Genomic DNA, 13,191 nt, shown 5'->3' with positions numbered 1-13,191 from the left:
TAGCTGTCATGACTAATTTTGTGTGTGATAATGAACCTTGAAGAGAATTTGCCTGTGTCACATTATTTTACACAAATAATAGGGGAAATCTACTGACAATTATCATGGAGAACAAAGTTTACCTACCTTTCTGTATCAACAATCTTGGGCCTGCAGAAATATCCAAATTCTGGCCTCTCAATTTAAAGGGTTTATCAAGGACACACTTATCATAGATGGACTGAGTGTGCGACAACTAAAAAAAAAACATTTATGACATGTCACAAGTTTTTTAAACATTCAAATGCTTTATAAACACACTGAAAATGTTTTTTGTCTAAGAAAACCTAAGGGTTACCTAATGCTAGAGGGAGAAGGAACATCTCATGTTGACTGTAGTTGCTTTGTGAATTAAGTGCTCATCCACCAAGGAGTCAATCAGTAGGCTTATGTTGTAACAACCTTAAGTTCAGCATAGTTTCCCAGGTTGGGTCACACTAGGTCCACAGCCATGTCCTTGCTAATTGGACAGCGGGCTCCCCTCATTTCCTGCGAGCTTACACGTACAGTGTACAAAAAGCTGCAGAATCTGGAACCTAGATCAGCATTCCCGATCCTCCAGACAACCACCACAGCAGCAGCAACACAAGGACTGCCCTTAGTTGACTGGGGAGCCTACTGTTGATCTCAAATTCACCTCAGCACCTTGCCCATCTGTGGGCACTCACACCCACAACAATCACTCAATAAAGATATATAGACCAGCCCAAGTGGTAGATCCCCAACCCTCTACTACACTGGTGACACGTGGATTTGATAAGTCAAGGTATTTCACTCGCTGCTTAGTTTATCTCTGGAGGGGGAATACCTGTAGTAGCACCGATCCCGCAACCCGAATTTCAGTGTAGTTTCCCAGTTGGGTCACCCCAAGCCCAAACCATGTCTTCACTCATTGGACAGCAGGCCCCCTCATTCCCTGTACACTTACACAGCACAATGTACTTACTGCAGAATCTGGAACCAAAATCAGCATTCCCATCCTCTGAAGACCATGACAACAGCTGCAGTAACACAAGGACTGCCCAGTCCTTAGCCGACTGGGAGCAAAAAAGTCTACCAGCTTCCCTGTTGGGTTCCACTTCACCTTTAGCACCCAGCCATACCTGTGGCACTCACACCCCCAACAATCACTCCATAAAGAGATACAAACCAGCCCAAGTGGTAGATGCAACCATCTACTATAATGTAACTCACCAAAGGGTTTTTCCCATTTCTGAAGTTTTCATGAAATATGTTTTTTTTCTTAATGCTATTAATATCGATACTGTTACTCTCATATTTCTATCATGATTATTCTCCTGTTATCATTATTATTGATATTATGACTAAAATGTTATTAAGAATAACAATAGCACTATAATAAAAAGTATATTTACAAAAGTCAAGGAAAAGTGAGGTAGATAAGACTAGTAATTGACAACTTGGTAAACAAAGTACTTGTGGAGCAATTTAGTACAAGTAGTACAATAAAACAAAATGCACATGGTATGCATATACACTCCATTCCTGGCAGCATTAGATAATGATATCCATATCTATGGCAGAGACTGACTGCAAAACAGCAAAAACTGCCTGAACGTATTTTTGCTACAGGATGTTTCTCGAGGACAAACTATGCAAGGCATGAAATGTGTTAAACCAATCATTTTGCATATAATTGCTGACATTATTTGAATGTGGCATAAAATATTAATCAAATTAAAGGGATATACTAAGAGGAAAAAAACACATCTAGCAACTGCCTTGCAAGTATGTGCACGAGACCCTCAATCTAGATGGAACGCATTCCAATATTTTTCAAATAAAGTTTATAAAGCCATAAATCCATAGAAACCTAAAACTAACATCAGTGATAATACACTAAATATCAGACATGGTAATAGCTCAAAATTTGCCAGGCTGAGAGATTAAATTTTAGAAATACTGGCCACTGTAGAGGGTTAATACATGGAAATGGATATTAGCAGTGCTGTCTAGAACACTGAAACACTTATTTTTCTATTTCCTTAACCTTTTCAGTGTAATTTATCATGAATTATTAATATACTGAATGACTTCTAAGAGGCTACATAAACAGAGTTATAATATATGTTTTGCTTGATTCAATTTCATAGAAAATGCTAACAGACATACATCTATATTATACTGGTAATTACTCTAGAACTCAAAGATTATACATGCAGTGTGTATTGTATTTTTTAAACATATAAGTTTCTTACTGGCGGAATCCGAGGTCCTTAGAGGACTTGTATAAGCAGTTAGAATATTGAGTAATTCCTCCAAGCAACTCTTCTTTATTTTACGGAAGAAATCAAGAGAACAGGCAGTCACGGCCTTCCCCTCAGAGATGCACTTGCGGGGATCTTTCTCTTCTTCACGGCACAGCATGAACTCCTATGAAAGAAATAAAAGTTTTTGAGTTAAAAAATATTTTATATTCAAAAAAGAGATTTCATAGAAATTACAAAAACAACAAATGCTAAAGTAATACACTGTACAATATGGAAAAGCAAAAGTATACTAACACTGAACAAGAGTAATCAGGCAATTATATCATATACATGGGTAACTGGAAATTACAATACATACATTCTCTCTCCCTCTCTCTCTCCCCCTCCCTCCCTCTCTCTCCACAGACAGACACCCACACACCACACACCCACACCCATACACACCCACACCCATACACCCCCCCCCACACACATATATAGCGGGGTCTACAGTAATCAAATGCTCAATTAGACCAGCAGTCACTATATGTCATTGCTGGCCAAAATTTTGTTCTCCCTTGCCTCAGTGCAGTGCTGATAAACTGCAAGGGCATTGTAAAAAGCTGCTGGGGCAAAAGAGTAAAAAAAACCCGGGAGAATCTGGGAAAGGGGCCTTTAGAGCATCAGATAAGATTTACTTGTTTTACTCAGCGTTATCCAAAAAAAACTATAAGAGCAAGAGAAAGAAACCCCAACAATCATCACTTCATGGGGAAAGCAGCATGAAGAATGTGAGAAATGCACCAAAGTTTTTGAAAAATAGATGTAAGGGGCCCTTGGGGGTTTGAATGGGACCAGAGGAAGTATTTTAAAACAGAATGTGTGATTAAGTTTAAAAAATGGTGGTATAGAGAACGTGAAGGCCCGTAACTTCAGAGTAACTCTGAAACTCTGATTTTATTTTCTATTATATTTGATTGTTTTTCTGAATGATGCTTGGTAAAGTCAAATATCAAAGGGGTTATTGTGAACCTAAGAATTTTCCAAAGATTTTCTCGCCATTTACCTTTTTTTTAATTTAAAGCTAACCCCCCATTTTAGAATTTTCCTTTTTATGCCATTTCCCAGTCTATTCTGACACTCAACAAGGACCAAACTGCACTATATATGTCGTAAAGCAGAAAAAACACAGAGCTTACAATGAAAATATTGGATCCCTACCATATCATCAAACTATAAAAAAAAAAATATTTTTTTCTGAATATATGGCGTCCAAAATAAATTTTCAATTTATTTTTCTTGATAGAGTGCTAAAGAATTCTTAAAATTCACAAAATTTAAATTTCTTTTACAGATAAAAAGAATACTGGGGTTTTAGTGTGTAGTCAGAATACAAGGGGGTAAAGATAAACAAAAATCAGCTACACTGTCTGAAATTACTATTTGCTATAAATTAGCAGTTTGGAAATCTGTACTTTTTCCGGGGAAAGCTGTTCTATTTTCATTAAAATATGCAGGGGAAAATTTTTTGTCTAAAAAAAAGGAGTTTTTATAGCATATCAAGTTTTTTCTGGCTGATTTGAAAAAACAGGGGTGTGTTTATCAAAAATTTGTATAAACTGATCAAAGCTGAATAAATTTTTACAGAATTGTCCCAAAACTATGTGATGATACTACCCTCAAAAGCCTGAGACACCACAAAATGCATGCGGAAAAGCAGGAAGAAAAAAATCTTATAAAAATGAAAATTGGTAAATAAGTAAAAAAGACAATGTTTGGGGGGATCCATTTCCTCTAACCCCCCCAAAAAGGGGGATGAGTTATATGAGTTGTAATTAGAGCTTTTAATCCCCTTTTAAACATGAGTGAGGGCAAAAAAATTTGTTAAATAGCTACAGCATAGAGTTGAATCTTACAACTTATCTGTCAGGTTTGTGTGGGGGTTTGTTTGCACTTTTGCGTAGCCCTGAAGGCACAGGGAATTATGACAAGCAATTTTTTGTGATACATACTGCAAACATTATCACTGTAAAGTTGTTGGTTTATGGAAAAAAAAAAAAATACAGTATATACCAAACATAACCCAGTGTTACTAATTTTCGTAGCATGATGACCCATGTTTTTCTATAATGGAAAAATCTAGGTTTAGAAAGCAATTGTGGGAATAGACCAGAACGAAACAAGTCTGGCAGTAAAAAAATTTTTTGGTAAAAAAGTTTAACAATCTCTTTCACCCCAGCAATGGTTTTTATGTGATGTCATTTTTTCTGAAGAATATAAAAATTTTTAGAAAAAGAGGCCAAGACAGACTGTAAGTCTATTTTCAGGGCAATGATTTTTTTGATGAATGTAGTCAAAAAAATGAAAAATGCTTAGTTTACAAAATGAACAAGCTTTGCATTTACAAAATGAAAAAGCCCCAGGTTTACAATATAGAGGGGGCATGTGGGTGCTGTTTTGGCTGTAAGCTTGGATGCCCTAATCGATTAGAATTTTTTGCCGGAAGGGGTTGAAAATAATTATCCTTATAATTTTTATAAAAACACATGATTATTTTTTCTTCAGTTTGGCAATCAGCTGTAAAGGCCTCCACACTTTCCCCCACTCCCCGAAAGCCAAAAAAAAACAAAATTACTGGGAATTAACTTAGATTGGTTCTTATATGATATTCCCCAAAGGGGGAGACACTATCTTACAGCGAAAGCTAATCTGCTTTTTCTAGACGGGCCACAATTTAGCAAGGAGGCCCGAAACTTTTGGGCCTTTTTGGTTGGGAGAGATTTTCGACTTCAAAAACTCTGTGGCATTTAACTTTATTCCCTCCCAGAATGGGCATTTTAGGTGTTACTTTTGGGGACGTCATGGTTTTCCCCTTTTTTAGGGATTTCCTTCCTCTTTACCCCCAAAAAAATCAGAACCCCCATAACTAAAATTTATTTACCCAGAAATTCTTAAACTTTCAAGATAAAAAAAAAATCCCACAAATCACCCAAAACCAAACATTAATCCCTTACACCAAAAAAAGGGCCCAAAATACCACACCCACCAAAATAAAAAATAAAAAATCCCATTTAAAAAACCAGCCCACCCAAAAACCGGTCCAGCAGCCAAAAACCCCGTCCCCCTTCTCCTACATTTTCGCTTTTTACACTCCTTCCCCCCAGGGGAAAGGGAGCAGCACTAAAGCAGGGGTGCTGGTTGATCTCCTGCCCGTCAGGGCCTCCCAGTGGGCAGAGTGAAGCCCTTGGGTTTATCTTGGGCGAGGTCTTTTTAACACGGGAAAAGGGAACCCGCTGACGCCCAAAAAAACACAGGGAGGGGGGCACAGGGGTATATAATATATTTTTATGGGATTTTTCGCCGAATTCAATAAAAATTTTATAGGGTTTGTGCCCAAAATAGGGGATGAATTATGGTTTGGGTTTTTTTGGGGGGCGAGGGGGGGTTTATTTTGGATGGGAGAATAGAATTGGATTTAAAAATCGTCAATATGTTGCGTTTTATACGACTCGTGCAGACAACGCGGACCCCCCCACATCAAATTTTGGAGGAAAAGGATTTTTTTTTTTCTGCTGTTTGTCTGTTGTCTGTCTCTTCTCTATCCCCGTCGCTTTTTCTCTCTCCCCCTCTCCCTCCCTCGTCTCTCTCTCTCTCTCTCCTCTCCTCCTCCTCCCTCCTCTCTCTCTCTCTCTCTTGTCTCTCTTCTCTCCCCTCTCTTGTCCCCTCTTCTGTATTATCTCACTCTCTGCCCGCGGATAAAGTAGTATTTATGTATGCAGCAGTTTTGGGGTATTAGATATAACTATGTGTGGTGCATGTACCTTTCACACACAACACACACACACACACACACACACCACACACACACCAAAAACACCAAAAAACACAACAACACACACACACACACACACCACACACCCCCCACACACACCACACTCACACACACACACACACAAAACACACACCCCACACACAAAAACACAACCAAAACACAAACACACAAAAAAACACACACACACACACACCCCACAAAAAAAAAAAAAAAAAAAAAAACCAAAACTAATAAAAAAAAAAAATTTTTTTTTTTTTAATTTTTAAAAATTTTAAAAGTTTTTTAAAAATTAAATTTTAATAAATTAAAAATTTTTTATTTTATTTTCTTTATAAAAAAAAACATTATATTTTTGGGGGGAAAAAAAAAAAAAAAAAAAAAAAAAAAAAAAAACAGAAAAAAAAAAAAAAAATATTATATATATATATAAAAAATGTGTGTGGTTTTTGGTGTGTGTTTTTGGTGCGTGTGGTGTGTGTGTGTGTGTGTGGTGTGTGTGGTGTTGGTGTGTGGTGGTTGTGTGTGATTATATATAAATATATTATATATTTTAAAATTATATATATATATATATACACACACACTATATATTTTAATATTATGTGGTCTGGGGGTGTGTATGTTGATAGATAATATAGATAAGAAATATTATATGTATTAAAGTGTATATGTAATGCATTATATCATGAAATATATATATATAATATAAATTTTATAATATAATATATATTATTATAAAAATTTTTATTTTAATATAATATTATATATTATATATATATATGTAATATATATATATATTAGTTGTGTGTTGGTGTGTGGTGTGGGGTTTTGTGGTGTGTGGGTTGTTTTGTTTGGGGGTGTGTGTGTGGTGGTGTGGTGTGTGGTGGTGTGTGTGTGTGTGTGTGTGTGTGTGTGTGTGTGGTGGGTGGTGTGTGTGGTGTGTGTGGTGTGTGGTGTGTGTGTGTGTGTTGTTGTGTGTGGGGTTGTGTGTGTGTGTGGGTGTGGTGTAAGTACATGCCCACAATAGTTATATATCACATACCCAAAACATCATGCATACAAAAATACATACATATGTATGCTGCGGGGCAGAGGGGGATGATGATAAGAGAGAGGGGACAAGAGAAGGGGAAAAGGAGGAGAGAGAGAGAGAGAAGAGAGAGAGAGGAGAGGAGAGAAGGAAGAGAGAGAGAAGAAGGAAGGGAGAGAAGACGGAGGAGGGAGGGGGGAGAGAGAGAAAGACAGACAGGGATAGAGAAGAGACAGACAGACAGACAAACAGACAGACAGAAAAAAAATCCTTTTCCATCCAAATTTGAATGTGGCGGGTCCGCTGTTGTCTGCACGAGTCGTATGAAACGCAACAGTATTGACGATTTTTATAATCCAATTCTATTCTCCCATCCATAATCAACCCCCCTCGCCCCCCAAAAAAATCCAACCATAATTCATCCACCTATATTGGCACAAACCCTATCAAACTTTATTGAATTCGGGCGAAAATCCACAATAATAATATTATATATACCCCTTGTCCCCTCCCTGTGTTGTTGTGGCGATCAGCTCGGTTCCCTTTTCCCGTGTTAGGAAGACCTCGTCCAAGATGATCACCAAGGACTTCACTCTGCCCACTGAGGAGGACCTGACGGTGCAGGAGATCAACATCAGCACTCCTGCTTTACGTGCTGCTGCCTTCCATGTGGGGAAGGAGTGTGAAAAGCAGAATAATGTAAGGAGAATGGGGACGCGTTTTGGCTGCTGACCGGTGTTTGGGTGGGCTGGTTTATTAATGGGGATTTTTTATTGTTATTTTGGTGGGGTGTGGTAGTTTGGTCTTTTTTTGGTGAGTAAGGGATTAATGTTTGGTTTTGGGTGATTTGTGGGATTATTTTTTTTATCATTGTAAGTTTAAGAATTTACTGGGTAAATAAATGTTAGTTATGGGAGGTTCATGATTTTTTTGGGGGTAAAGAGGAAGGAATATACATAAATAAGGGAAAACCATGACAGTCGCCAAAAGTAACACCTAAAATGTCATTCATAGGTATGGAAGTAAAGTTAATGCACAGAGTTACATTGAAGTCGGCAAATCTACTCCCAACCGAAAAGGCCAGTAGTTCAGTTGGCCTCCTTGCTAAATTGTGGTCGTCTAGAAAAAGCAGATTAGCTTCGACTGTACAGATAGTGTCTCAACCTCCTTGGGAATATATCATATAAGAAGCCAAAATCAAATTTTAAATTTTGCCTAGTATATTTTTTTTTTTTTGGTTTTCTGGGAGTTGGAAAGTGTGGGGGCCCATTTATCATGCTGGGACCAACTGAAGAGATACTAAATCTTTTGGTTTTTTTCAAAAAATTTATAAAGGATTATTTTAAACCCCATCAGGGCAGATAATGTCTAACGCTTTATGGCATCCCAACTTAGCAGCCGACAACAAGCACCCATGCAGCATGTTTATATTGTGAACAAGCATTGTTCTTTTTTGTAAATGCTAAGCATTTTTCTTTTTGTGAAGCAGCTTTGCATTTGTTTGACTACTTTATCAAGAAATACATTGCCCTAAAAAAGAAACTTACAGTCTGTCTTGGCCTTTTTTCCCTAAAAATTTTTTATTTCTTCCCCAAAAAAGGGACATCACATAAAAAACATTGCAGGGGCAAGAATTGTTAAAGCTTGTTTACCAAAAATTTTTTTACTGCTCGATTGTTTTCGTATCTGGTCTTTTCCCCCAAAATTTGCTTTCAAACCAGATATTTTCCCATTATAGAAAAAGCTATGGGCAAAATGCTACGAAAATTAGTAACACTGGATTTTTTTTGGTTATACTAGTATTTTTATTCCATAAAAACCCAACAACTTTCAGTGATAATGTTTGCAGTTGTATCACAGCAGTTGTTTCAAATATCCTCTGTGCCATTCAGGACTACGCAAGTCAAACAAGCCACACACAAACCCTGACAAGAAATGTTTGTAAAGCAGTTCAACTCTATCTGTCAGCTTAATATAAAATTGTTTGCCCTATCTGTGTTTTAAAAGGTGATTAAACGCTCTAATTTTAACTCATATAACTCAAACCCCTTTGGGGGGTTAGAGGAAGTGGATCCCCCTAGAAAAATGTGTCAATTTCATTATATTGCCAAGTTATATTTTTTTAACATTTCTTTACTTGCCTGCAATTTTCCCCAGCATTTTGGGTTTCTCAGGCTTTGAGGTAGATCATCACTATAGTTGGGTACAAATCGGGAAAAATTATATTTTAGTTTTAGCATCATTTATACAATTTTTGAAAAAATCACATCCCGGTTTTTTTTCAAATGCAGCCGTAAAAACTTGATTGCTTACGTCTTTTTTGTTTAAAAAAAAATTTTCCCAGCTGCAGTATTTTAATAAAAGTAGAACAGCTTTCCGGAAACAGTACAGATTTTCCAATCTGCTAATGATAGCAACTATAATTTCGCAGTGTAGCTGTATTGTTTTCCTTTTCCCCCATTTTTTCATGACTACCTCATAATTCTCATATACTTTTATTGTAAAAAGAATTAAAAAATTTTGGGTTAAATTTTATAAGAGATTTTTTAGCACTCTATAAAAGAACAAAAAATTGAAAATTTTTTTTGGCAGCATAGTATTCAAAAACAAGTATTTATTTTTTTATAAGTTTGATGATAGGGTAGGGAATTTACATACTTTTTTATTGAGCTACTTGTTTGTTTCTGGCATTTTCAGTATATATATAGGCAGTTTTTGGGCCTCTGTTTAGTGTCCGAATAGATGGGAAAAAGGAATAAAAGGAAATTCTAAACTGGGGGGTTAGCTTTAAATTAAAAGAAAAAGGTAAATGGCGGAAAAATCTTGGGAAAATTTTTAGGTTCACACATAAATCCCCTTTGATATTTTACTTTTCCAAGCACTTCGATAGCAATCAAAGTATAATAGAAAAAAAAATCAGATTACAGAGTTACTCTGAAGTTTCTGAGCTTCACTTCTCTAGACCACCCTTTTTAAAGGTTTTTAATAGATCATTGTTTATCATACATTCCTCTGGTCCCATAACCAAAGGGCCTCTCTACTTTTCTAAAAATTTTGGTGCATTATCTCACATTTTCTGCGCTTCCTCATGAAGTGCATGTTTTTGGGTTACTTGTTTGCTCTTATATTTTTTAGGATAAACTGTCATGAAAAGCAGAGTAAATTTTATCTGATAGCTCAAAAGGGCCCCCCCTTTCCAGTTTCTCCTGGGTTCTTTTCTCTTTTGCCACAGCGCTTTTTACAATGCCATTGCTTTTTATCAGCACTGCACTGAGGAAAGGAGAACAAAATTTTGGCCAGCAATGACATATAGTGACTGCTGGTCAAATTTGAGCATTTGTTTCTGTAGACCCCGCTATATAGGTTGGGGGGGGGGGGGGATGGGGTGGGTGTGTTGGGGTTTGGGTGGGGGTGGGTGGGTGTCTGCTGTGGGAAGAGAGGGGGGGAGAGGGGGGAAGGGGAGAGAGGGAGAGAGAATTATGTATTGTAATTTTCCATTTACCCATGTTATGAATAATTCCCTGATTTTCTTTTCAGTGTTAGATATTTTTGTTTTTCCTTTTGACAGTGTATTACTTTGCATTTTTTGTTTTTGTAATTTCTATAAATCTTTTTTTTGAATTAAAATATTTTTTTAACTCAAAAAATTTTTTCTTCATAGGAGTTCATCTGGCCCGGAAGAAGAAAAGATCCCCGAAGTGCATCTCTGAGGGGAAGGGCCCTGATGCCCGTTTCCCTTGATTTCTTCCGAAAAAAAAGAAGAGTTGCTTGGAGGATTACTCAATTTCTAAAATGCTTAGAAAAAAGTCCTCTAAGGACCTCGGGGCCGCCAGTAAAAAAACTTAAGTTTAAAAAAATACAATACACCGCATGTATAATCTTTGAGTTTAAGTAAATTTCCAGTTAATATAATGATGTCTGTTTGCATTTTCATGAAATTTAATCAAGAAAAAATAATTTTTAACTCGTTTTTGTAGCCTCTTAGAAGTCTTCAGTATATAATAATTCAGATAATTACACTGAAAAGGTAAGGAAAATAGAAAAAATAAAGGTTTCAGTGTTCTAGCAGCAGGGGCTAATATCCATTTCCCATGTATTAACCCTTTTACAGTGGCCAATTTCAAAAATTTAATCTTCAGCCTGGAATTTTTTTGAGCTATTAAACCATGTTGATATTTAGGTATTATCACTGATGTTAGTTTTAGGTTTCAGGATTTATGGTTTTTAAAAACTTTATTTAAAAAAAATTTTGGAAATGCTTCCATCTAGATTGGGGTTCGTGCACATATTGCAAGGCATTTGCTAGATGTGTTTTTCCCCTTTATATACCCCTTTTTAATTTGATTAATTTTTTAGCCAATTCAAAAAATGTCGAAATATAGAAAAAATTGTTTGGGTTTAAAAACACATTTCACCCTTGCATATTTTGCCCTCGGAAACTCCTTTTAGAAAAAATACTTCAGGCAGTTTTGCTTTTTTTGCAGTCAGTCCTGCCATAGATATGGATATCATTACAAATGCTGCCGGGAATGGAGTGTATATGCATACCATGGCATTTTGTTTTTATTTCTACTTGTACAAATTGCCCAAAACTTTTTCCCCAAGTTGTCAATTACTAGTCTTATCTACCTCATTTTTCCTTGATTTTTTGTAAATATACTTTTTATTATGTCTATTTTTATTCTTAAAACATTTTAGCATAATATCAATAATATAAAAAAGGAGAATATCAGATAGAAATATGAGAGAAAAAAACGTATGATATTAATAGATTGAAGAAAAAAAACATATTTCATGAAAATTCAGAAATAGGAAAACCTGGTGAGTTCAATTTTAGTAGATGGGTTTGGGGATTACCACTTGGGTGGTTTTTATCTCTTTTTGGAGTGATTGTTGTGGGGTGAGTGCCACGGTAGGGGTGCTAAAGGTGAATGGAGATAAAAAGGGAAATGGGAGACTTTTTTGCTCCCCCGTCGGGGTAAGGGCTGGGCAGTCCTTGTGTTTCTGCAGCTGTTGTCATGGTATTCAGGGATGGAATTGATTTTGGTTCCAATTCTGCAGTTAAGTACATTGTGCTGGTGTAAGTGACAGGGAAATGAGGGGCCTGCTGTCCAATGAGTGAAACATGGTTGGGGGTTGGTGTCCCCCAAAAGGGGGAAACTACACGAACTTCGGGTTCGGGATGTGCTACTACAGGTTTTCCCCCTCCAGAGAGAAAAAACAAAAGCAAGCGAGTGAAATACCTTGACTTATCACCCAGTGTCACCAGTTAGTAGATGGTTGGCACTACCACTTGGGCTGGTTTATTTTTTTGGGGGGAGTTTTTGGGGGTTGTGGGTGTGAGTGCCCACAATGTGGAAAGGTGCTAAAGGTAAATTTAGAGATCAAAGTAGGCTCCCTAGTCAACAAGGGACACCTTGTGTTGCTGCTGCTGTGTTGTGGGGGGGGCTGGAGGTCGGGGAATGCTGATCTGGGTTCCAGATTCTGAGTTTAGTACACATGTACTGGTAAGCTCGAGGAAATGAGGGGAGCCCGCTGCCAATTACAAGGACAGGGCTGGGACCTGGTGTGACCCAACCCGGGGAAAAAATGCTGAACTTTAAGGTTGTTACAAAAATAAGCCTATGATTGACTCCTTTGGGGGATGAGCATTAATTCACAAAGCAAACTACAGTCAAATGAGTGTTCCTTCTCCCTCTGCATTTGGTAAAATTAGGGTTTTTTAGACAAAAACTTTTCATGGGTTTATAAAGCATTTGAATGTTTAAAAACTTGTAAATGTCATAAATTTTTTTTTCAGTTGTCGCAAAAACTCGTCCATCTTGATAAATGTGCCCTTTATAAACCCTTTAAAAATTTAGAGGCCAGAATTGGAATTTTTTTGCAGGCCCCAAAATTGTTGATACAGAAAGGGGAGGGAAAAAATTTGCTCCATAAATTTTCAGTAGATTTCCCCATTATTTGTGTATATAAAGTGAACCCGGCAAATTCTCTTCAGGTTATTATCACACAAAAGAGTTGCAGGAAAATATTCCCCAAATTTTGATTTGAGTATATAACTTTTGACAGATTAAAAAATT

The 13,191-nt window shown here is 36.8% G+C and overlaps 1 protein-coding gene and 1 pseudogene across 1 annotated transcript; one reads left to right on the top strand and one right to left on the bottom strand.

Annotated features, from left to right (window-relative positions):
* Nucleotides 1-122: 122 nt before the first annotated feature.
* On the bottom strand, nt 123-2,863 carry LOC119570809 (annotated as a pseudogene).
* Nucleotides 2,864-7,684: 4,821 nt separating this feature from the next.
* LOC119570807 lies at nt 7,685-10,852 on the top strand. Its single transcript, XM_037918407.1, has 4 exons — nt 7,685-7,791; nt 8,126-8,194; nt 8,946-9,013; nt 10,773-10,852. Exons 1-4 carry the CDS (start codon nt 7,685-7,687, stop codon nt 10,850-10,852), a joined length of 324 nt encoding a protein of 107 aa, XP_037774335.1.
* Nucleotides 10,853-13,191: the final 2,339 nt, after the last annotated feature.

This window comes from Penaeus monodon, unplaced genomic scaffold, assembly GCF_015228065.2.
Source record: "Penaeus monodon isolate SGIC_2016 unplaced genomic scaffold, NSTDA_Pmon_1 PmonScaffold_3995, whole genome shotgun sequence".
Taxonomy (NCBI): domain Eukaryota; kingdom Metazoa; phylum Arthropoda; class Malacostraca; order Decapoda; family Penaeidae; genus Penaeus; species Penaeus monodon.
This window is presented reverse-complemented; position numbering and strand designations above follow the sequence as displayed.